This window comes from Scylla paramamosain, chromosome 19, assembly GCF_035594125.1.
Source record: "Scylla paramamosain isolate STU-SP2022 chromosome 19, ASM3559412v1, whole genome shotgun sequence".
Taxonomy (NCBI): Eukaryota; Metazoa; Arthropoda; class Malacostraca; order Decapoda; family Portunidae; genus Scylla; species Scylla paramamosain.
Window position 1 is genome coordinate 12,846,211 of NC_087169.1, and position 24,931 is coordinate 12,871,141.

Sequence of the window (24,931 nt, forward strand, 5' to 3'; positions counted from 1 at the left end):
GCAGGGAGGGGTAGCGGGAAGAATGGCGCGTTCTCATTGGCCCAATTTTGCCCAGGCGGCGCGGTAGAGCGGTTCCCATTGGTCGCCGCCGCTCCCGCCACCACAAACACAACATTGGCGCTTTAAACACAGCCTCATCCCGTGGGGTCGCGACAGAACAGAGGTGCTTAAGGCTAATTTACCTTTTTCTTCCCCCTGATTCTCGACCTTATGGTCGAATGGCGCTTTGGACGCCTGTTTCAAACTCGGGAGCTAGACTGGAGATAACGAACAGGTTTCAACGTGGGACAAGAGTAAAAATGGCGCTTTGAACGCTAGTCTAGACCGTGAGAGAGAGAGAGAGAGAGAGAGAGAGAGAGAGAGATTCATATTTTCAATATAAGCACAGTACCACAAAAGCAAGAATTTTAAGGCAATGCGTTGACAAAGTTAAAATAAAAAAGTTAAAATAAAAAAGCGAAGTTATCCCCAACAAATTGGTGCATTCCTTTTTGTTCCAACACGTCAAAATATCTTTGTCTATCCTTTAAACATACAGTAACCCTCTGAAGTATAGATTTATCAGTAGTCTAGTTTTATAACCTTAATGGTAGCACACGGCACAAGTTACGAAGCGAACGTTGAGCGGAAAAGAGGTTCGATTATCACCGCCACGCACGGGATGATAGACAGCTGCCTCGCGAGTAACCGTTTTCTCTCATACAAATACCTCAATGTTTATCTACTCTTCCACCGGTTGTAAATTTTATCGAGTATTCATGACTCACGCGGTAGACTGGTGCGGGCCGGTTACTTCACTCCACCCCTCCTGAGCAGTGTTGCCAGATCTAACAAGCCTCAGTAACTTGCACGTAATAAATCAACAAAAACTCACTGCTTACTAGCGAGGTCTGCACTGAGAGGACTTCGAAACCCTTTAGCTGCAGTCCCGCTAACCTCTTACCTCACCATATTCCCACACCATGACTAATCAAGTAGGACAATAATATAAACATTAAATACTAAGTCATTTATTAAATAAAATACCATAAAAATAATGCCAGGTACTGCTGTTGTCCATCCATGTGGTTGGTAAGGAAACTCTGGTTAATAAAACTATTTTCAGTTTTATTATAAACGTGGTGACAGTCCCGAGCGTGAGTCTCGTCTGGTCGCGCAACTTGGATGAAGACACAAAATGAGACAGCACATATACAGACAACTTAAGCTTTATTGACTTTCACACAAAATGAGACACTTGTCACTATGAAATTAAAGAATGAAAATTATGTTGTACTGCCCAAAACACATAAGTTCAGAAGAGATGCACTGTAGAAAAATAAAATAGGGAGCCCTGCTTGCTTTTGGTATCAATGGAAAATAGACACTACACGAGGTGTGTTGGCGACTGGTGCGCTGGTGCCGCGTCCCCATCCTCCTGCTTCTCATGCTGCCTGTCTGCGCCGGGGCACCATGACCCTACCACCCATACGGGCGTGCGGGGATCAGGTGGGCGGCAGGTGGGCGCGGGCGTCGCCACTGCTGGGTTGAGGACGCTTGAGCTCCGTCGAGCCGGGGGGGGCAGGGCGAGGGGCACTTCTATCATTCACTCTCACACACTACTTTCACACTGACTGTACAGGTACGTGAAATATAATACAATACAATAATAAAAACTGGAGCACAGCCCGTCGCCCTCAGCCCCCCGGCCGGGCATCCTCAGGTGGTCCCCGGCTTTGAGGTGCATCGCCGGTCTTCAACTGCAGCTGTCTTACGCGTCTTCTGCATCTTCTTCCTCCTCGTCTTCTTCTCCTTCGCCTTCTTCGCCCTCGCCTTCCTCCTCTTCTGTCAAAAGTCACCACATTAATTGTGAACGGACACTATCGCCTTGCTGGCGACTTACGACTATATTTCAGTCACTGGCAGTAAAGGTATCGACAGTATTAAAGTTTCAATACAATAGTTTTTTATACAATAAAGTAAGGATCATACCCTCAGCTTCCTCGTCTAGTTCTTCTTCAGCGTCTCCTAGATCTTCCTCGTCCTCCAAATCCTCCTCTTCCTCAAGCTCCTCTTCTCCATTCTCCTCTCCTTTCAGCTTCTTCGCATCTTCGGTCTCCTCCTGCAACATGGAATGTCGGTATTAGTCAACAGAAATGTATGTATGTATGTATATGAGAGAGAGAGAGAGAGAGAGAGAGAGAGAGAGAGAGAGAGAGAGAGAGAGAGAGAGAGAGAGAGAGAGAGAGAGAGAGAGAGAGAGAGAGAGAGAGAGAGAGTCACAGTACTTTCCCCCCTACAGGACTATCACCCGGCTCCTAAGGGCCCTACCTCTCTTCCTTGCCAGACCAGCGCTCCCGGCGTAGCCTCCCCCCCTCTCCCCCGCACCCGCCGTCAGCCGCCCGCGAAGTATTTTGGTCCCAGGGAGCGGCGGCGGCAGCAGTGGTACCCACGCCGCGTCCCCGCTCTAAGAACCAAAATCCCTTGCGCCAGCATCGACGGCATACGGGCGAGTCTCCCTTGTCGCAGCGGTGGCGGCAGCGAAGCAACAAGGGCGTAACCCCACACCATGATTTCCCCCTCCCAAGGCCTCACCGGGAAGATGACAGTCCTTCAGACAAGCTTTCGGGAAGTGATGGAAACTACATCTCCAATATAGAGGCAATGTCCTACGTTCCAAATCTGTAGCATTTCAAACAAATTCCCTCCATAATAACAATAATAATAATAAAAATAATAATAACAACTAACAATACATTCACAGACAGCCTGACAGAAGAGATATTTCTAGAAAGATACGGGAACTCGCCATAACTAATACAAGGCACCAGCTCACTCTGACTGGTCTAGCTTGAAGCGGATCGATACTACTGTATCCCTCTTACATCTATTTCATTACACCACTTATCAAAGCCTTTATATAATTTTTCCTAAAAAAATAAAAAATAAATAAAACACGTGTCTTCAATACGAGTGGACATTAACAAGAGCGTTAATAAATCTTGTTTTTCCACTGCGGCACTACAATGGTAACACGTACAACGGCCTCCACTCCGCCCCCAAGCATTATATCCGTTCAATAATGGTACAAGACTCGCCTAACATTCATCCACTCGGTACTGTGAAAGCACCAACAAATATTAAAAATGTTATCAGGTAGGCAGATAAGATTCTTCGAAAGGAGAGAGCATCCAACCACCAGTCTTGCCAGACTTAACTAACTCTCAACTCGTGCTGTTGAAACATTCATGAACAAGAACACTGTTACGAGTGGCAATGAGAAGTCAACAACCTTTCGTGACCGTCCTTTAACTCGACTCGAAAGTGAAGTAATTCGAGCCACAAACAAAGCAGGCGTCATGAAGAATACAGTAATCAAAAGTTCACTATTAAACTCGTACAGTTGGGTTGCGCGCCAAAAAGAGGTGGTGGTCCCGGCTAGCCTCGCGCCGGGCCCCGCCGCCGCTCCCGCCAACTTTGAAATTTCTAGCCTCGCACCGCCAACCATCCGTGGCCGCCGCCACTCTCCGATACTAAAAATTTCTGACAGTACAAAACAACACACAGTGCAATACTAGTGAAACACACACTGCCACGTCCAGGAATGAAAATCAGCAGGCGGGGGCGCTGCGTAGCACTGTGCTGAGGAGAGGATGCACAACACACGGAGGGTCTTTGCCACGCGTCTGTCCCATGAAATGTTTTAGAGAGACACGCCGCACACTGGACCTCATGCCCGGGCTGGCGGCGGGCACCTCACTGCCCACCCACGCCCTCGCAACACTACTATTGCCCTGGCTCGCCCACCGCCTCGCAGCCTTACACTCGGGGCAAACACAAGTCCTGGGCTGCCCGGCGTGAAAACCCAAAGTACAAGGAAAAAAAAAGTCACATTAAATAAATGCACTAAATACAGCGTAATTCCAGGTCCCAGACGTACCTCAGCAGCCCTCTTGGTTCCCTTCGTGACCTGTTCGTCAGCGTTAGCGACAGACTTGTCCGTGGTCGACATTTTGGGTGTTTTCCTTCGTGGTGTCGAGACGTACACACGAGACCGATTTCAAACCAACTGATGGCCGCGGTTCACGCCGCCACCTCCCCTCTGATTGGCTGGCCGCCCGGCTCCTCCTCTGACGTCACATGCACTTCTCATATCTTTCTATTCTCTTTTCTGCAATTATTTACAATACAATTTTAACATCAATGATACGGAAATAATATTAGAAACTCAACTAATTTATATTTTAGTTGTAAATATCATAAATAAGATGCAAGTTTATAAGATTATGAGGCGCGCGGCCTGGTGCGTTTTGGTGGCGAGACTTACCCTCTTCCGGTCCTTTGAGGCTCCGTGTCAGGGGATCGACTTGTGCTGCAGCAAAAGTCCAATATAAATCTAAAGTAATCCGCGTCTGGGAAAATGGTACGTGTTCGATGGCATGTGTATTGTGTGCAGTGATGACTGGACATCATATTGCTTGAGTTCAGTGTCTCAGAGTTGTGAACTGTAGTAGTTACAAGTATTTATATGTGATCGGTGACTTTACTTTTAAGGTCGAAATTCGCATGTCTTGTGTTTGTTTACATGTCATCAACGTGGGTGCTGGTGCAGGGTATCCGGCTATTTCGAGAAGTTTCTGCCTTATTTATACCATTAGAAACATGGTATGGTTTTATTATGTGTCTGCGTTGTTTAATTGATTGGCGACTGACATATTGCATTGATAAAATAGAAGGTTGGGCCAGGAAGAGGAAGGAAATGTTGATCAGCTGATCGCACCATGTGACTACATTCATGCCATCACAGCATTCGAGGCATTTCTTTCATTATATTTAGCTCGCGGCGCCAGTTACTTACTAAAAATAGACCATATCCAACATTGAAACTGCGTAATGATAATACATTTAAAATGAACACTGGCCATCAACAGGTTCCTGAGCTGACAACCGCTGCACTGGTATTGGGTGTCCCGGAAATAACCTTAGCTTACTCATTTTGAGATAATGACTATGTATTTAATTTATTCAGTTAAGTAGGCCATGCGGGGTAGTAATGATATGGCCACTACTATCTGTTGGTAGATTGGTAATGAAATGAGGCCTGTACAATTTGTGTTGCAGATGGATGTAAATGGGTTGAGTATATTGTAAATTGAATGCCTGTATAATTTAGTTCTTGGGTTAGGCAGTTAAGTATATTAAGGTTCTTGCAATACGTTGGTCAAGATTGTGATTGCTTATTATATCCAACCCATTCTGTAATAGATGATAGGTAAGAGTATTTCATAAGTTAACATGCTGTTTCATTGGCTGCTTCCTTTCAGTGAAAACTAACAGACTTATTACTGAACTGGAGAGCATAAGTAGCATTGTGATAAGTAATGGGCATTGGAAGGATAAGCCAAGAAAGAAATAAGAAGTAACTATGATTACTGGGTTGATGAAGACATTGTATGCCTGGCATGTGATGTAGCATCATGTTGCTTGATGAGAGTCATGCCTTGCAGTGGTGCTTCCTGATGTCATTATTTACTTTGTATTTTTCATAATTTTTTTCTATGATCTACCTTTACATTATATATATATATATATATATATATATATATATATATATATATATATATATATATATATATATATATATATATATATATATATATATATATATATTACAGAATTATGCAGCATTGTCTGGGTGAGATACCTGATTAAAACACTAAGCCATTTGTTCAGCAAGGGAATCATCAAATTTCTACATACTTTTAAAGAACCTTAAATGCATGTCCATTTCTGGTCCAAGCTCCTTTCATTTCAATTTTTTTTTTTTTTGCTTCTCCTTCCTTTCAAATTCATATTTCATTATTCTAAATCAAAGTTCCTTCCTAACTCCAAGCTTACTTAAAAAAACTGGAAACTCATGTTGCTTCCTGATTGAAGAAGAACCACCAATGAAAACTTAATCTTGATAGGTCCAGTGGTTTGGCTATGAGTCCTGAAAAGACAGACACAGCCAGCAAAGGTGGGCACCACTAACTTAAAAGTTAGCTTCTGCTAATTAAAAAAAGGTCAGGTTCACTAAACTACTGGAGAAATTAGCGGAAGTTAATGTTGGTTGCTAACCAATAACTTTCATTATATGAATTTACCTTGAGTTTGGTATTTGGCTCAAAACCCTTAAAATAGATCTAGAGATAAAATTTGATATGTTGTAGTTTAGATATAGAGCTTTCCAAAACATTATAGAATGCCAGAATCATACACAGCAGTGACAAAAATAAGTGAATGTAGAAAAAAATATGAATTATATTAGTGGAGTTTAACTTAGTGGAAACAATTACATTTAGCTAACAGTTACTAAAGTTAGCAAAAATGCTAACCAGCTAATGAAAAGTAGCTGTTAGCAGATTAGCGGAACTGCCCACTACTGACATCCAGTGGGCTGCAGACAGACTCTCATTCCAGAACTTCCATGGATTGTTGCTTGATGTAGTGCGAGCAAATGCAGGCACACTTTTGACACAGTTTTTAGCAATTACTGATTGTTTATATCATTATCCTGAAAATATATTTTGCTTCCTATGGACTGGTGTTGGTCACTGACGTGTATTCTCACTATACATACTCTTGTTCATTTTAAAACTTGTAACTGGAGCCTGGCCAGGATTCATAGCAAGGTAGCAAATGTTTGCGGAGAGGAAAAGTGTTTGAATGGCACAAAAGCTGTTTTATGGTTGTAACCAGCCCATAGCATGTGCAGTAATCTTCATGAAGCTTAGACTCTGTAAAAGCATGGCATTAGTGTCATACATAATTTAGGTAACCATAGTTCTACTTGGAGTACACTCCATGTATAGTTTCAGGCTGCTGCTGTTAGAACATCAACTTACGTTTTAGTGTAATATTTCAACTGTAATCTCTTCTGTGGTTAGCGGAGGTATCAAGTGATTAATTTGGCCCTTCTGCATTTCAGGTTAACATTCCCAAGACACGTAATACTTTCTGCTGGAAGTGCAAGAAGCACCAGGCACACAAAGTGACTCAATACAAGAAGTCCAAGGTGAGAATATTCTTTGTCTGAAATAATTACTTATTATAATGGCATGACCATGCTGAGGCAACCCTACACTTCTTCCTCTGTCTTTGTACTCTATGCTGGCAGGCTCATCTTGCTAGTCTTTCATTGTCAGCAAATACTGAAGCACCATAGCATATTGATTCTCTGGATGTTCCACTTAACATAGAATGACCCATAAGGTGGTAAAAAAGAATATTAATAAAAAAATTAAATAAGTTGCTACTTGTCTTGCTTTAAAGCTCCCATGGAGGATATGGATGGGTGGTCCAGTGTTGCCTGTCATCTTTTGAGGCCATTGTTGTATCTTGCTTAAAAACTATGATGGCATGACATTAATGCAACATACTCCATTTATGAACTAGATACTTGCTGTGGATGTAGCTCATTGTAAAGCCAAAACATTGAGGTTAGCCTGTTAAAGAGTGAATTCTATTGCTTTTTGATGGCATCCCTTAGGTTTTAGCACTTGATCAAATTCATCCAATTCATATGATTAGTTTCCCTTAATGAGAAATATATTTTTTGCACAAATGTGTTATATTGTTTGATAAGGATACACCAGACCTATCTGTATAGTTGTCAAGTTTTTGCAGTACACTTTGCATAATTCTTTTTCTGATTAAAATAGGAAATATGGATGTTGTTATCAAACTTACATCACCATATATATATATATATATATATATATATATATATATATATATATATATATATATATATATATATATATATATATATAATATTTTTACTTGACTGTCTCACACACCAGTAGGGTTTGTAAGTCTTCTTTCCAATACCTATTCTGTTGGCAGGCATTTTGTGGCCTCACCAAGTGCCTTGCAAAACATTGATTTAGAAGTGGTTTTCTTTCTATTAAGTAGGCATGTGCTATATATATATATATATATATATATATATATATATATATATATATATATATATATATATATATATATTCGCAGGGAAATAATCTTTATTATGATCACATAATAAATTAACTCAAAAGTAATTATATTTTTTTATTTATTTATTTATTTATTTAGATAAAAATATGTTAATGGCCTTGTAGCTCAGAACTTTTCCCACAAGCATTGTGTGCACCACACATCATCTAAACTTTCTTGTTATGAGCTTTATGATGGTACTATTGTCATTGTGATATAACAACTAAATTTAAGGAAAATAAAGAACTTAATAAATCAGCATTCATCTCACTTTATGTGCAGACAGCTTGAGTAACGGGCTGAAACTGACACGTTATCTAACAGTCGGCCCATTCTGGGAAACTTCAGTATCGCCAATTCATTAGTTTTGTGAAACTTATGCTCATCTTTGACTCACTAAAAACTGACGTTATTGCAACTTACTGAATTCAGTGTGGTTCACTTCATATTTGGCTAATTCACCCTTCCCAAACTTCTTCAGTTATGTGTAGTAGTTACTTGCTACTTGCTACCATACCAACTTTACACCACTGGAATTTTGGTGAACAGTTCACAGCACTGAGGCTCTTACAAATCACTAGATTAATCCTGCAACTTGCTACCTGCTTTAACTGTTGTGTTAAGCAGGAAAACGGTGACAGGAAGATAAGCAGGCCACAGTGTCACGAACCTGGTGTGTTTGACCATAACAGGGTGCAACAAGGTGGAAACAAAATGCCTTCATAGATGTTTGTTTCTTCACTGCAGTCACATCAAGAAGAATCTAACATTTTTGCCTTTATCTTACAGGAGCGCACATATGCCCAGGGCCGCAGGCGCTACGACAGGAAGCAGTCTGGATATGGTGGCCAGTCAAAGCCTATCTTCAGGAAGAAGGTAGGTTTGAGTTACCAAGAAACTGTTCTGGTGGATATAAGTACATTGTTGGTGGTGTAAAGTCTTGCAAGGAGGTAGGGATTCAAAGGTTTAGTAGTCAGGATAAGATAGAGGGAGCAACAGATTCAGGTTTCATAAAGTTACATTTTTTAAAGAGGTAAGAAGTTGGTTTTTCATATAGGGTAAAAGATGACAGGTTGTTAGTGCAGACAAAGAATAAGAAGTTAATCTGGTTACTCATATGTTTATGTGTTTAACAAAGACTGCTGTGTATAAATACATTGGGTTTTTGCAGCTTTATGCTTTAAAACTTGCTATGAAAGTCTTTCCATATGTAAGTAAAATTCTAACTTTGACTTTCAGGCAAAGACTACAAAGAAGATTGTTTTGAAGATGGAATGCAACAAGTGCAGAATCAAGACCCAGATTCCCCTGAAGAGATGCAAACATTTTGAGTTGGGTGGTGACAAGAAGAGGAAGGGAATGATGATCCAGTTCTAATCTGTCACTTTCAAGTAAAAAAAAAAATGTTGCCCTTGTCTTTTGCTTCAACCTTTATGCATAAGTATTTTTAGATGACAATTTTAGAAAGAATGGAAGACAATGTGCAAAGGAAGTAGAAACACCACTGAGCCCAGTGTAAAGTTTCCACAATTCTACTGCACACAATAAACAGTTATGTACAATATTCAGTGACTAGATCAAATGCATCATCATAAAGAAACACTGGATTATAAGAAACCAGAATAAGAGGTAATCCATATTAATCATTAATTAACATAATTTACATGTAAATCAATACTTGTAACCAGCACATTTAATGCTGTTCTTAAGATAAATAGAGTAACAAAATGTACAGTATTTGTGTTGCATTTAAGGCACATTTGCAGAGCTTAATATGCTATGCCTGAGATAACATACTGATCCAGTACAAAACCTCTTCATTGTATTGCTCTACTTGTAAGATTTAGTTTCCCCTCATATAATTCACACACATCAGTTTTCATCATTAATACAAGAGCTGCAGTGTTGGTATCTACTGTAGTCTGGTACAATCTATCTCAAATTACTAAATTAAAATGCTTCAACAGTTTAACAATGAATCAACAATAACTGAAAATATCACAGATTTTGCTAATTATCTTGCATCTTTGTAGGAGTAAATACTATTTCCTTAGTCAATACTCTACTGTCTTTGGCCCCATCAACATGACTGAGCACTGCCTGACAAGCACTTGCTTAATTTCTGTTATTTGGAAAAACCAATGGAATGCCCATGCCTGTGCTCAAGAGAAATCAGATAAGACTATCTGCCTAGTTTGACTCGCCCTCCAGCACTTGTGAAAATGACAATGCACGAGCCTTGCCCAATAAATGGGCAAAGACTGTCGGACACTTCAATCATGTGGACAGGCCTAACCTTTAATCTTCCATATAATCAGATAAAATAAGAAGTTGGGATTTCAACTGATTGGTGAAGTTCCTCAAGATGAGTTAGCTGAGCACTAGGCACTGATTTGTGACAACTAGGTATTATTATTATTATTTTTTTTTTTTTTTTGTGAGGCTTTTCTTGATCTTGGGAATAAATGTATGGGTGACAACATGTACTTAAATGTTTACAATGATAACCCCCCCCCCAAAAAAAAAAAAAAAAAAAAAAAGGCAAATTATGCACTTACAGTGGTCATAAAATTCTTTAAGTAGAATTGTTAATGTGAACAGATTTGTAAAGTTTTGATATTTAATTATTTTACTAATTTTCAGTAAACTTCAGTTTCAGCATGTTTATGATTTAAGTATTACATAATTTCTCAAAATACAAAATAATGTTTCCATTGGTTGAAAAAGTATGTTGCAGCAGGGATACCAGCCTGGTACATAGATAATGTTTCACCATTTCAGTGACGCATTTGTTTCAGAAGAGACAGTCATGCAGACATTGGATATAGTTCATTAAATGTTACACAGTGCTGTCAGCATAAACACTTTGCACTGTTAGGAAACTACTATTAATTTTATAGTGTTGGAAGATATGCATGGCTAAAGTTGGCTGATGACACCAAAGCAAAAGATTAAAAATTGCTCTCAGTCATAACTGCAGGGAAAGCACTCTTAAAAAAGGAGGGTTGGGGGTTTACATGCCAGCAAATAATCAAGAATGATGCTTTCAATTGTTTAAAGTAAGCCAAAATAATTTATCTGTTTTACTAACAAGAAACAGGCTACACAGCACACCATCTTTAGTCTGTTTCAGCACAATTCTACAAACCCCAGCACCCAGCTAATACTTTGACTACAAATATTAAAATAACTTCAGACTCACAGAAACCCTGGAGTTCAATTAGCTTCTGAAATTGTCTTGACACTCCACTGCGCTTACATAATACTAATCACTCCATGAAGAATCTGAATCTGAGTCAGAGTCATGGCTTGCCTTGGCAGTGGACGGCCCAGGTGGAGCAGGTGCATTGGGATCACTGAAACAGTAATTAGCTTTAGTTCATGCAAAATTGCAAATACAAAGTTATGAATCTTCATAACAAATAAATCCATCTTTTATAATGAGGATAAGTTCGCAACACTTGAAATAACAATAAAACAAGCACATTTTAAAGAACTCAATTTTAAACAACTGCATCTTATCCACATCTTTCTAGACATTAACTCATGTGATCAACTTGGAAGGAAGCATAAAAAAATGTGCTGGTTGACTATCATCTGTGCCAGCCTAGACTGTGTTAAACACTTGGTTTGTACTTATTTACTTCAGTACTCCATGATCAATGTGTTTATTAGGCAAACATCCCTGAGTAAAGGGGACAGCCAAGACTTGTATCTTAGTCTACAAGCCTTTAAGGCAGTGGTTTTACCCTTTTTTCAGGTTACTACCCAATTTAACATGTTATATAGCAGGGGTCAGCACACTTGGCACATAATATGACATACCAAGTAATTTTGAAAACTCATTACAATGTCAAAAAATAACATGATTTTTCATTAATTACAATGAACACAATGTAATAATTTTTCAATGTGCAGTCAATCCTCTTATTATGCAATTTTCATCTAACATGGCCTAAAAATGCAGAAAACTCTTCTTAAGAACATAAGAAGAACATAAGGGAAGCTGCAAGAAGCGACAAGGCTTACACATGACAGTCCCTGTATGAAATATATCAACCTATTTCCACCTATCATCCCCATCCATAAACCCATCTAATCTTCTCTTAAAGCTCCCTAATGTCTTAGCACTAACAACATGATTACTGAGTCCATTCCACGCGTCTACCACTCTATTTGAGAACCAATTTCTTCCTATCTCTTGTAAACATAAATTTTTCAAGCTTGAACCTGTTATTTCTTGTTCTATCCTGGTTGCTGATCCTAAGAATTTAACTTACGTCCCCCTTGTTATAACCCTTATACCACTTAAAGACTTCTATCAGGTCCCCTCTTAACCTACGTCTCTCTAAAGAATGTACATTTAACACCTTCAATCTCACCTCGTAAGGAATACTCCTCATCCCCTGTATCTATTTAGTCATTCTTTTTTGTACTAATTCCAATACACCTATATCCTTCCTGTAATGTGAGGACCAGAACTGCACAGTGTAGTCTAGAAGAGGTCTGATCAACGCCAAGTATAACTTTAATATTACTTTGGGCCTTCTTACATGACCAAGATCCACTATAGTGCAACTTTTCACATTCAAAACACTTACCTGCCCACTGCCACCTCTCAGCAGCTCGCTCAGTAATAATAGTGAAATAACACTTGCAAGTCACTCTTCAAGCTGAACAACTCTTTTTCACAAAAGCAGGTGTATCAAATCATCATTTCAAGGACCAGAACAGTGAGTAAACAGGAAGCTGGATGGAAGACAGTGATAAGGAGGGCCTTTAAGGTAAATGAATCAAGCATCCACATTGTATTTCTGGTGCCAAAACTTTGCCATTAATGGGCTCAAAAAGGGGACTTAGTGAGGGTGCAGGAGGAAATAGGGTGTTTCAAGAGTCCTTCTACCATATTTCTCTAATGCGACAGTGTTGCAGAGAAAATTATCATGTAAGAGGAGAACTGACAGTAGTTGATTCAAGATATTGTATACAATTTAAACACCTATGCAAACATTACATATAACATACACATGTCAATAACTTTTATATTTAAAAACATTTAGCTGGTATGCAGCTACCACCACATGTTGCAGAACTTGCTGATCCCTGGTATATAATCTTTTATGCCCTCTTGCAGCATAACACTGTTTTATCATTTTCCCAAATTCATTGGCCTCTTAAATAAATGTCATATAATGCCCAGGTTGGGAAACACTGCTCTACTAAAAGAAAGGAGACCACTGCATGAGGAGCAATAAATAAATTTTTTGCAAATATTTTACTTTCTTAATATGAACCCAGAGAATACTAAACTTAAAGAACACTATGACTTAAAGAGCAATGTATATGAAAACACTTACTCAAGCAGTGATGGATCAACCCCTTCACTGGACATCTTCATACGTATAGCAGGATCTGGGACACCCATCTTTAGCATCTTGAAATACTGTGCATATCTTGGGTCTTCACATATCGGCTTGGTGGCTGGCAGAGATGCTGCCTCGTCCACCACGTCTTCACCATCTGGTTCTGTTGTTTTATCTCTGGCTGCTGTTGGGTTGGGGGTAGCTGCATCCTCTTTAGGGACAGCAGCCAAATTCTCACCACCAGGTGAGGCAACAGCAGAAACGGAAGTGGCAGTGACGGTGGTGGTGGTTCCACTTGGAGCTTCTTGACTACTGCCAGCAGCTGGAGCAACCACTCTTTCAAGATCTGGCACAGAACTAAGCTGTGGATCCAATAATAAAAATAGCAGAAATAATATGTAGCTAACAGCAGGGTCGCCCGCCCAAATTTGGGCCTTAAGTAAAATTCTATCTGGAGCCTCCCACCCCCTCTCCCCATCCCAAATGTATCATATGTACAAAATGACCATATAACAACATGCCGTTTAACTTAACAACCTTTATTAGTAGTAACAAATGTAATGAAAATATAGATACAATAGTTTGGCTCTTGTTTTGCCTTTTTTTCTCTTGCTCACTCCTGACTCGTGATGTCTTTTGGACAACATGTTGACATCTCTTCACTTGCTGCAGCTCTGCAAGTGCCTGCTGGTACACCCCTCTGATTGGTCAGATGTTGAGTGCTGTCAACCATTGCAGCAATGCATGCACAGTCAGATTACAGGTCTCTTTTCTCTCTTTCCTTGAGCTGATTTGATGCTCTACATGCACCTCACAGTAGCACATTTACACATTCATATGAGCAAATGTGTTCCCTCGTGCAAAATGTGGTCCCCAATGGAAGATGAGGCTCTATGCACAGCGCATATCCTACATTTAGGGAAGGGCAACCTTGGCTAATAGCAATCTATCTATACATATACCAGGATGATGTCTCCCTTAAACAAGGTGTCTACTTACATCAGAGTTTGGTGAAAGGTGAATCATCCCTCTTCTACCTACAACTTCTCTCATCGCTGGAACAACCATACAGAGGGTGTCCCTCAGTCCCCTTGCATAATCTTTTTTAGTCTTCTTTTATGACATGCATAGAATTCTAAGACTCTTCACTCCATACCCTGGGAATGGTTATATGGCTAAAACCAACCAGGCTGACTACAAGAAACTTAACATAATTTGGGTGGAAAGATAAATGAAAGGAACTTCAGATGATGGTAAGTGATTAGATGCTTCTACATAAGACCTAAGAGGTAGGACAAGGTGAACCAGAGTTTAATTTTAGAATGAGAGGAAGATGTGAAATGTAAGCATCCATGTCAATGATAGCGATCTCTGTAATGAATTGGTATTTCTTTTTAGCTTTTAAATATTAAGGAAACTTTTTGATAGTTGAGTAGAAATCTTTAGTTTCCAAACTATCTTCCTACAACTTTAACTCATCTCCATTTTAATCTCAACTTCTTTTTCTGGCCAATCAATTGCCAATGTTGTAGATCGTCACTGCTCTTCTCACATCACTAGTTGAGGAGTTCCATGGAATACCGCCTCAGCATCAATTACTGATTTACTTCAGCTTAGTATCTACCATACTTACATTAATGACTCTTCAGTACAAGTTACATCTGCATATCATCATAGAATTTTATAAACAAGTTTCATGCAACATCCAAAGGCAGAGAACCTCAAATGTCTCAAAACTCAATTATTTAATTAACAAATTGGACACAAATAACTACAGTTCTGACATGAACATGACATGAACTAACTTGACTAACATTTTCTTAAGAGACCGCATTTAGTGTGTGTGTGTGTGTGTGTGTGTGTGTGTGTTGAAAAGAACTTCAAGCGATTGGGGTATAAACAAAACTACATTACAGCATGCCTGTCCCTAATAAGGTAAAATTGTGCTGTACTCAACGGTGAGCGCTGGCGTAAGGCTGGCACAATACACGTAGAGCCAAGTAGCTGATACGATCGTGCAGGGTCGTCATATTAGTGAGTCACACAGGAGCCCATGAAGACATTTCCTTTTGTATGCTGTCTATAACTGATGGGTTACCAATACTTATCATGATACGAAGAAAGAAAAAAAAGTAAAAGACTAATGAATTAATTAGGGCAATAAAATGAAAACGGTGATAATAAGAGAGAGAGAGAGAGAAAGAGAGAGAGAAAAAAAAAGAATCGCCCAACGTGGGGCTCGAACCCACGACCCCGAGATTAAGAGTCTCGTGCTCTACCGACTGAGCTAGCCGGGCAATGAAAGCGAAAGGCGATGTCTGAAGAGTGAGCATGCCAGGCTGTGTTTATATTATGCACCATGTTACTGTACTACTTGAAATAATATTATGCAACATAGTCATAATTCATTTAATCATAATGCATTTGTAACTTGCGTTGTGGTAGGTAGCTATGTAATGAGTGGAGTTGACATTCAAAGTAAAATAACCTACTGAGTGGGTCATGCATGTTATTACAATTTCTGTTTCAACTCAAAATTTAATACACGAAAATTATTGGAGTACCTATAGAAAAATAAGAATTTTCAAGTTTCTTTCGGTGAGGGGATGTAGCTCAGATGGTAGAGCGCCCGCTTAGCATGCGGGAGGTACGGGGATCGATGCCCCGCATCTCCACTTAAAGTTTTTTTTATTTGTTGATATCTGGACCATCACTTCACGCACAGAAGTATGAGTGCAATAAATAATACGATTATCTACGCTGCAATGCGCAAATATACAATTCCCGAACAATTGAAAACAAATCGTTCTCTGTAAACAAAGCTAGTTTAAAGAGTAACTTCCTTATTTTCAGCATTCAAACCTGTGCACCGTTCTACAAGTGCCGCAGAACGAGAGAATAATTTGCTTATGTTACATGAATATCTTGGATGTTGTCACTGTTCATCAGAACCTGATATTCATTGGTCAGGAATTCTCAAGTAGGAATTGTGAACACAGATTAGAAGACTCACTGATGGAAGGTTTTAATGTCGTTTGGCTTCGCAAGGAGGGCCAAAAAAAATGTAGGTATGCTCAGCTACCTGCTGCATTCATAATACATAATACTATGCATTTTAAATTTGAATGCACCTTTTGTCTCAATGACATAAATGACATTGAGATGTTGTGAAAGGGGTGCAGAACACAAAACTGGTTAACCACTGCATGCTGATAGTCATATATCTTGGTCTATTTACACAGTCTCAAAGCAATTATTGAAATACAGTCTTTGGGGAGGAGGTGGAGAGCACAGGTACTTTACAGGGTGGAGGGCAATGTTCACACACACACACACACACACACACACACACACACACAAAAAAAAAAAAAAAAAAAAAAAAAAACAAAAGTAAGATGAATGAGGTTGCCTTCATAATGTCCAGTCTCAATAGGGTTTTAAGGCAAGGCTAGACAAATTTATAGATATGGATTGATGAACTCACTGACTGAAATAACATCACCTGGAAGTGCAAAAAATCCAGTCATATTGTAGATAACAGGTAGATACACAGAGGTATGCACATATGTAATATACAGGGCATAGCTGCCATACTTAGACCAATTGGCTTCTCCCAGCTCCCTTTATGTTATGTTCACTGATCTTACTCCATGGGCTCCTGCTGTACAGCAAAAGATTTCTCATTTCTGTATTTCATTCTTGTGAAGATAATCTTTTGATATTTTATCTTTGTAATGTCCCCCTTGATATTTTACATTTGTAATGTCCCCCTTGATATTTTACAAACACATGATAAATTGATCTGGAGGTGAGACAAATCTTTAGCCATTAGTGGCCTTTCCCAGGCCAAGGATTGAACCCCTAAGTGGGAGAACACAAGGGCAGTGCCTTACACAGTGGGGCCATAATAGTCCCAAAACCTGGAATCTGCACTCCCAGTCACTACACAGCTTCCTCCCTCCATTTAGATCAGTTTCTGGTGTTTCAGTTTCCCTTATACCATGAACACATTATTTTTCACTGTAAACCAGGGTGACATGAGCATGAAACCTCAGCACATTAAAGACTGACCAATAAGGTGCACCCCATGCTCAAGTGGAATTTTGGGGCTTCTGTGTTTGGATCACTAAAATTAGATTTACCATTTTACATAAGACTGAGGTTTTTGCTATTACACCATTACTAATTAGAGATCTTTACCACTGTCACCAATATAATGCCTGCTGTGGTCCCTTCATTGAAAAAATGAGAAATTCATCTGAAGGCAAGATAAATCTCTAGTCACAAGAGGCCTTCGCCTGACCAGTGAGTCAAACTACTGATTGGGAAAACAATGCAATGCCTTGCATGACAGGACCATGACAATCATCAGATCCTAAGATTATTTTGGGGGGTCTCTATACTTCTGGTCACTACACCTTCAGAGAGAGAGTAAAACTGGGACTAAATTACTTTATTAATTTCAACAAAGAATGTTGATCATATAAGTATATAAAAAAGTGGAATGATTGAGTGAGCTAAGTGCAATACAGAAATCTGTAGATAAACAGAATGACCTAAGAAGGAAGATGTTTGGTTTACTTGATAGTTCATGCTTTCCAAGGGGTCTGGTGGCCACTGTTAACACTAAACTTTGCTTAGTATATTAAGGCATATTTGGTCCTGTACTGTATTGTGTATGATACGGTATGTTTAACTAATGCAGTGTACCGTATTACTGTACCATACTGTACAAAATATAAAAATCTGCAGACATCTGGGTGTCTGTGTGTACAAACATCTGCACACACCAATAGCCAGCCACAAGCTGAGCAGACTGGCAGAGTGTGAGCAATCACCATTTGTCTTGTACCAAACTTCCCTTTGCATCCAATGACCTTGGTTAGCAAAAGCTGATATCTTAGGGATGATTTCAGTCGCTTGGTAATGAGAGCCTTACCAACCTGGTAACAGGCATTACCAACATCTTGATCTGATTTCACAGTAATTTTTTTCATGGTTTCAGTGATCCCCAACCTGGTAATGATCATAACAAAACGAATACCTCTGATACGGTAATGTTGGTATGCTGGAGCCCCATTATTAAACAAAATGAATCAATTCATGACAAAAGAACTGACCACACCAGCAATAAAAGAGAAAGAGAAAGACATGGAAAATTGAAATGCACTGAAATACATCATCAACATGCCATATCCATCTACTGCAAACATGGTTAGATTTTGTGATTTAAATTCTTCCCTTTGAATATCTGTCTAACATCTGCCAAACTCTGTGTATGCCAACCAGGCACATAATAAATCATCTATTTCTCTCTTCCTCAGTGCTGTACATATACAATGTTAGACTAAAATATTCTGGGTTTTATGTAAATAGCCCTAAACTACTAATTTTGAGACAGTGATTATTTATTTCTAAGCAAAATATGATGCTTTTTTTTTAAATAATGATCTACCCTTTGAAAGGATTAGCAATTAAATTAATGAACTGAATTAATCTAAACCTAGCCTAGCAGAAGCAAGCCTAGCCTTCTGATGGAAATTATAGTTATTTTAGTATTATCTAACATTTCTCTTAGGTGACAAATTCCATATACCCTATGCATATGTAAGGATTATTACAAATTTAAACCAAGGAGGCATAACAGATGAAATAAGGGTGGCAGGTAGAGAAGTTTTCATCAGCTGGTGAAGTGAGTTCACGCCAGCATCCAAATTCTTCTTAAACTTTATATTACTACAAAAATGTTGTACATTTACAAATGCCTACAAAAAATGTTGTACATTTACAAATGCCTACAAAATGTTGTATTGTTAAATAATCTTAATATACAATTCAGGAAATAATACAAAAGGATAAGAACTTGTGATATTTGCAAGAAATAAATGCATTGGTAAGCTCCATTGGGGAGGCCCAGCAGCTCCCAAGCCAGCATTACCAAAGGTACCAATTTCTGGTAAGGATCAAAATAATGCCGTGAGAAACGTCTGTGAAATCAGATTTGTTGTTGGACATCACCATTCATTGGTAATGATCACAACAACAGGAAGCAACTGTGAAATAGCCTCTTAATCACTCACCCCTGTCTTTGTCTCTCACCAATGAACAGTTCATCTTTTAAAATTCACTTTTGTTTAGTCAATCAAAAGTTATTTGGTAGTGCCTGAAGGTTCACTTTATTTGAAATTTAGCATAATAGTTTTAATTTATCAAGGGATTACTGTACTATAATGAAATATTGGCTTTTAGAAAAAAGGATAATGCATACATTGGAACTTATTTTTGTTGTGGATGCTGTCTTGCCAAGTACATAAATGTCCTACTTTCAAAAGTGGTGAAGAAAATCGGATGGGAATAGACAAAACAAACAGATAAGTACATAAAGTAGTAAAATTCATAGAACAGAGAGCAATATGTATTAACATCATGGAAAGGCTCACACAGTACTGTGATTTGTAGGCATACTGCATATTGCTGTCTCACCTTAGCTTCAAGGATGGCCAGAGTGTGATCAGCACGACGAAGCTTGGTATCCAAGGCAATGAGTCTCTCTTCACACATGGCAGAGAACTGGTTGAGGAAGGCCACTGTATGTAACACCCAATGGTTGATGAAGGCCAGTGTCCTCTTCTGGTTGATAGCCTCTACCTGACAAAAATAAGGCAGAATGTTAATCTCATTTTACTGGAAATAGGTAATTCATGGTTGCATTCTCATATCATGCTGATTTTAATCTTTTGGTTGACAATGTCATTCACTTATGGTCATTTGCTGGTCATCCAGCCAATCATTCCCCGACCTACAGAAAGAGCTTAAAGCTTTTCAGAGACTGATTTTTGGGTAGAACTGAGACCACTCACACTCCACATGTGTGACAGCAGGGTCTCTCTCTCTCTCTCGGTTTACATCCCATACCATCTTTCTGTTTGGTGAACATGGGCTACAAATTAAGAGGCTTGTCCATCTGCATTGCCATGCCTGAGACTTGGATTCCACAACTATACAATGTGGTGTGATGTGAATGTCCTCAATTCAACTCACACTACCACAGGGTTTGGGAGCTGGGAGATAAATGTTTGTTTTACAAAAAAGGATGCATAATGGTGACATGTCACCAGTGCATCATCAACCTTTAGTATCCATGTTTTGTTTGTTCACAGCTCATGCTCTGTCCTTTGCACTGTCTTGCTAAGGTTGCTTGTTAAGGTTCTTAAAATAAAATTCACTACTGACTGCCAGATCATGAGGAACAAACTCATGATGAATGATGCCCTTTCATTCAATAAAGATAATCAAAGTCATCACATTTTGGCAACTCTAATCTTTTATTTACTTATTTATCATGATTATTTTATTTGGTCAAAACAATGCTGTTCCAACCCTAAGTGATCAGTATTATTCTGTTTTGATTATCAAAGACATACATCTGTCAGTTCTGTTTTGATTATCAAAGACATACATCTGTCAGTACATGCAGCACAATTTACATAGCAATACAATGCATCTATAGCTTTTTGGTTAAAATCATGCAGCACAAACTATAACAAATATCTATTTCTCAAAGACAGTCAGGGAACATTCTTCACAGATCACAGCACACAATTTCTCAATCATTGTCACTGTTGTTTACTAACATGGAAGGCCATCCAGATTTTAGGTTATCTTTGGTACATATTTTTTTCCAAAATGAAATAATAATAATAATAATAATAATAATAATAATAATAATAACAACAATAGAGATAAGCACTGACACCACATATAGCTGTAATGTGTCTCCGTCTTTACTTTACTTTAAACTCCTGGGCACTCTAAAGCAGTGTGGCCTAACTGTGGGTCTGTGGGTGATGAGTTGCCTATGAGTTGATTCTTTGTGGCCACCAAACACTCATATTAATATAATGGTTATCTCTATAACATGGAAAACACTACTATCAGTGGCCCTCAACTTTTAAGTTTAGCGCAAAAATGACCCACAGTGTCAAAGTTGGACCATCCTAAGTTAAGGAATTGTTGGCAACATTACTATAGTTCCTATTGCCACATATGCTGCTGTCAGTGTACAACATGTTTTCAGTAGATTTTTTTGGTGCTTTGTTGATTTTTTAACCTTATTTCAAATGAAGATTACTTGATTCCATATCTCTATGATGAGATATGGAAGAAAATTTCTCACAGGTTTCCCAAGATTGTTGACTTGAAAAATATGGAGAATAAATCAGAAAAAGAAACATTTGCTATGGAAATGAAGGATAAAATTAATCATTTCATTAGTACAGTGGGGTACTCAGCATACAGCATACATGACCACATACATCTGACCACCCCGAATTCTTTTTTTTCTTTTGCTTATAACAACTACCCTGGAATGCGACCAACTTCTCACTTGAGTAAGTATAAAATCTATAATTAATTTGTGACTGTTGGTATATTTGCTAATAGTAAACTCTATGGTATAAATTGTAAGGTAAAAGACTGTTTATATGTGTTTTACTGCACTTCTGAGTGATAATTTATTTATTTATTTATTTTATCTATTTATTTATTCATTTTATTTTTAAAGCAAAGTTTTGGTGTCCAATTGTTTCTTGCTTCCAATGGCATTTTTAGAATGAAATATGGTTGCAAGCCAAGTACACCAGTGTACTTAAATTGTCAGAAAATACATATGGCATAAAAAATTTACTGGTGGGGACATACAAGAAAATGACTGTACAGGCAACTCACTTTAACCTAAAAAAATATACTTGAAAAATATGCAAAGTAAAATGTGAGGCATAAGTGGGCTCAATATAATTTTGAGATTAATTAACTGGACATGCAGTGTTTCTTTACATTTCCCACCAAGACTCAAAGAGAGGGAAGGAAAGAAATCTTGGATCACCTGAAGATCCGCCACCCCAGCCGCACTCGGGGTGGCAGATCTTCAGGTGAGACAATCTGGGGTGGTGGATCTTCAGGTGATCCCATACTTTTAATGAAGTAAACTTTTTTCTGCATTTTTTATATCCACTCAGTTTTTTAATGCATTCATGTTGTTAGGTTAGGTTAGGTTAGGTTAGGTTAGGCTAACCTAACCTAACCTAACCATGTGAGAGGGTCTGGGGTGGCGGATCTTCAGGTGAGACAATCTGGGGTGGTGGATCTTCAGGTGAAGCAATCTGGGGTGGCGGATCTTCAGGTGATCCCTGTGGGGTAGCGGATCTTCAGGTGATCCGAAATCTTTTATTATTGTTATTAGTGAATATCATACATAAGTGTGAAAAGTGACAGATGGCAAACCACAAATAGTGAGCTTCTCACATCACTTGAGAGATAATTCTAAATAAAATGGCTAAACAGATAAAGCTTCTACCCCTGAATAAACATTTCTATGATAAAGTAAAGTTGGGGGCATACACTATAGTGAGGCCTTGGTGTTCATCTTGTCACTGGCATTTGACCCTGAGGTGAATGATATCCCTTATCGCAGGAAACAGGACCTTTGTGATATCTGAGTTTCAACAGTTTACCTTCCCCAGGTTTTTTCAACCCATGGAAAGGATGAACAACTGGATGAGCAATGTGCCAAATATCCCAGCCCAGGTTTAAACCAAGGCCTACAGATTCAGTCAGGTGTATTAACAACTGCACCATGGAGGTGAGGTGATATCTTATGGCAACCAGCAAAATAAATTAAATCACCACACACAACCTGACAACCAAAATGATAACCTGATCTTAATAACATAAGAAACAACTACAACATTGTAGATTCAGCCTCTGTGCAAGCATGTGGACTTAGCTTCAGTGAAGGTGAACAGTGAGATATTTCTATTTTCAATCTAATAGCTGCTACCTGGAAATTACTTCCTTCAGCGATAAATTTTCTATAGCAGTGAACTTTTGTATATAATGTTAGTCAATTTAGAATTGTGTATTGTGGTGTATGACAACTCTTGTTATGGGTAACCCCTAGCTATGACTGAGTGACCCATCCTGCATAGACAGTCATTGGGAGTGGCCATCATGTCCACTGGCTGTCATTCTGTCTGCATGTTACCATTGTACTTATTCTGTAGAGGTAGTGGTAGGAATTCCATTCCCTCTAAAGAACTGTTAATACAAAATTGGAGTTCAAATTTTATCAAGTATCCATATCTACTTTGAACATATCATCACCACATTACTAAAGACCACTAGTTGTCTTATTACATCTTCACTGATAATAGTGATCTAGTCATAAAGTCTAAGGGAGAGCTACTAAACCATCCATTCCCTGCACTGTAGGGTGTAAGGCAATACAGTCTTTGGTATTGTAGAAGGTGGTGGTGTGGTTGAAATTCAGTAGTGGAAACATTTTGACCTAGATTATACCTGATAAGTGGAATAACTCCCTAATTTCCCAGTAGTACAGGAGGGTGTCTCACACAAGGTTAATCTGGATATCACATCCATGTTAGATACAAGCACAAAACTCACATCTTGTGTAGAAGGCTCCGTGACCTTGCTGTAAACATTAAAAAAAAATTGAGGTATGTGTCTAGTATGGCTGTAATAGCATTTGAGAGTGTGGAGAAATTCGACAGTTTCTAATTTCAGCAAGCTCTGCACCAGCTGAGTAAATAATGTTATGATTTTCTTTTGTTTATAACTGGGATCAGGGGGTAGCAGCATATTAGGATTTCATGGTATCTATACAGCTGATCCTTCCAATCATGCGCTGCCACTCATGAGGCCATTCATGAGGCTACCAATTGCGACTTTCCATGGTAAGTTCAGTTATACTTTTCGTTTGTTTTAGAGATGTGTCAGGCACTCTGATTGAGACTCACTGTCATTTGTTAATATGTCTACCCAATGGAGGGAGGTGAAGCGGACAGTGTCAGTGTTCAGGAGGAAAAAATGTCACTATTTGGGATATTTAGCAACACCAATGTTTAAGATGTGATATATAAACGTAAAGAAGAGGTTCCATGTGTTTATTAATGAAGCCGCCAGGGAATCTCTACACCACACTAGTAAAGTATAATGGTATAATTTATGAGGTCCCTCATTAAGTTAGATTATGCTAAGTTAGGTTAATGTCCTAGTGGAGAGGTCCATGGGGGCGCAGTCCCCCTGGCTAGGTTAGGTTAGGTTAGGGAAATTCAAAATATTAGGGTAAATTTTCTTAGATTTTTGAACTCCCATATTTCACTTATTTTTCTTCTACCCAAAACCCCCGATTCCCCACAGGCCCCCAAGCTTGTTTGAGGGGTTTGCGGGGTTGCGAACTTCTTATCAAGAAATACACACATACTGGCTTGACGCCAGTTCTTCTAACTCTCAGCAAAGATTATGGCCAGTCACAGCCATAGGCCCTCCTAGGGATACACGCAATCACGAGTGACAGCTGTCCGTGATGCAGACCAAACGCAACACTATTTACGTGGTGAACTACAGGACGGTGCTGTGTGTGGTGATGAAAACAGGATTGTGCTTCACGAAAGGTCTTGACACACCTTTGAAAAGTCCACATTTGGGGTGACAACAGAGGTGTCCATGATGAGGGAGGAGGGTTGCAGGTGGGCGTCGCTCGGGTAGCAGCA

General features: G+C 39.0%; 3 protein-coding genes and 2 non-coding genes across 7 annotated transcripts in view; 2 read left to right on the top strand and 3 right to left on the bottom strand.

Moving 5' to 3' along the window:
* Window positions 1-994: 994 nt before the first annotated feature.
* Window positions 995-4,086, bottom strand: LOC135109659 (glutamic acid-rich protein-like). Of its 2 annotated transcripts, none has more exons than XM_064021179.1 (3): window positions 3,920-4,086; window positions 1,972-2,101; window positions 995-1,821 (listed from the first exon to the last, which is right to left on the bottom strand). In XM_064021179.1, exons 1-3 carry the CDS (start codon window positions 3,989-3,991, stop codon window positions 1,751-1,753), a joined length of 273 nt encoding a protein of 90 aa, XP_063877249.1. In that variant the 5' UTR covers window positions 3,992-4,086; the 3' UTR covers window positions 995-1,750. The 2 variants fall into 2 exon arrangements, with proteins under 2 accessions (XP_063877249.1, XP_063877248.1); XM_064021178.1 differs by having other exon boundaries at window positions 995-1,824.
* A 156-nt stretch (window positions 4,087-4,242) lies between these two features.
* LOC135109657 (large ribosomal subunit protein eL42-like) lies at window positions 4,243-9,406 on the top strand. 2 transcript variants are annotated; one of them, XM_064021175.1, is made up of 4 exons: window positions 4,243-4,402; window positions 6,950-7,036; window positions 8,788-8,874; window positions 9,238-9,406. In XM_064021175.1, the coding sequence occupies exons 1-4, from the start codon at window positions 4,400-4,402 to the stop codon at window positions 9,373-9,375; spliced, it is 315 nt and encodes a 104-aa protein (XP_063877245.1). In that variant the 5' UTR covers window positions 4,243-4,399; the 3' UTR covers window positions 9,376-9,406. The 2 variants fall into 2 exon arrangements, with proteins under 2 accessions (XP_063877245.1, XP_063877244.1); XM_064021174.1 differs by lacking the exon at window positions 4,243-4,402 and adding an exon at window positions 4,423-4,644.
* LOC135109655 (WASH complex subunit 3-like) overlaps window positions 8,721-24,931 on the bottom strand; it is a 52,536-nt gene continuing 36,325 nt past the window's right edge. Inside the window, exons 3-6 of the mRNA XM_064021171.1 lie at window positions 24,845-24,931; window positions 19,845-20,009; window positions 13,356-13,723; window positions 8,721-11,354 (exon numbers count right to left, since the gene is read on the bottom strand). The exon at window positions 24,845-24,931 is cut by the window's right edge and continues 75 nt beyond it. Of these exons, the coding sequence (XP_063877241.1) occupies window positions 11,264-11,354; window positions 13,356-13,723; window positions 19,845-20,009; window positions 24,845-24,886 (666 nt within the window). The 5' untranslated portion in view covers window positions 24,887-24,931 and the 3' untranslated portion in view covers window positions 8,721-11,263. The remainder of the gene's footprint in view (window positions 11,355-13,355; window positions 13,724-19,844; window positions 20,010-24,844) is intronic.
* On the bottom strand, window positions 15,586-15,658 carry Trnak-cuu (transfer RNA lysine (anticodon CUU)). The gene has a single exon. It is a non-coding gene; the product is annotated as a tRNA-Lys (tRNA).
* On the top strand, window positions 15,964-16,036 carry Trnaa-agc (transfer RNA alanine (anticodon AGC)). The gene has a single exon. It is a non-coding gene; the product is annotated as a tRNA-Ala (tRNA).

What these genes read in the sequence shown, in the direction of transcription:
- LOC135109659 (XM_064021178.1), bottom strand. Translation starts at nt 3,991, where the DNA reads ATGTCGACCACGGACAAGTCTGTCGCTAACGCTGACGAACAGGTCACG. An exon ending in GAACCAAGAGGGCTGCTGAG is followed by an intron (nt 2,102 to 3,919) that starts GTACGTCTGGGA and finishes TCCATGTTGCAG; the next exon opens with GAGGAGACCGAAGATGCGAA. An exon ending in ACTAGACGAGGAAGCTGAGG is followed by an intron (nt 1,825 to 1,971) that starts GTATGATCCTTA and finishes GACTTTTGACAG; the next exon opens with AAGAGGAGGAAGGCGAGGGC.
- LOC135109657 (XM_064021174.1), top strand. Translation starts at nt 4,546, where the DNA reads ATGTCTTGTGTTTGTTTACATGTCATCAACGTGGGTGCTGGTGCAGGG. An exon ending in TTTATACCATTAGAAACATG is followed by an intron (nt 4,645 to 6,949) that starts GTATGGTTTTAT and finishes TCTGCATTTCAG; the next exon opens with GTTAACATTCCCAAGACACG. An exon ending in CTCAATACAAGAAGTCCAAG is followed by an intron (nt 7,037 to 8,787) that starts GTGAGAATATTC and finishes TTTATCTTACAG; the next exon opens with GAGCGCACATATGCCCAGGG.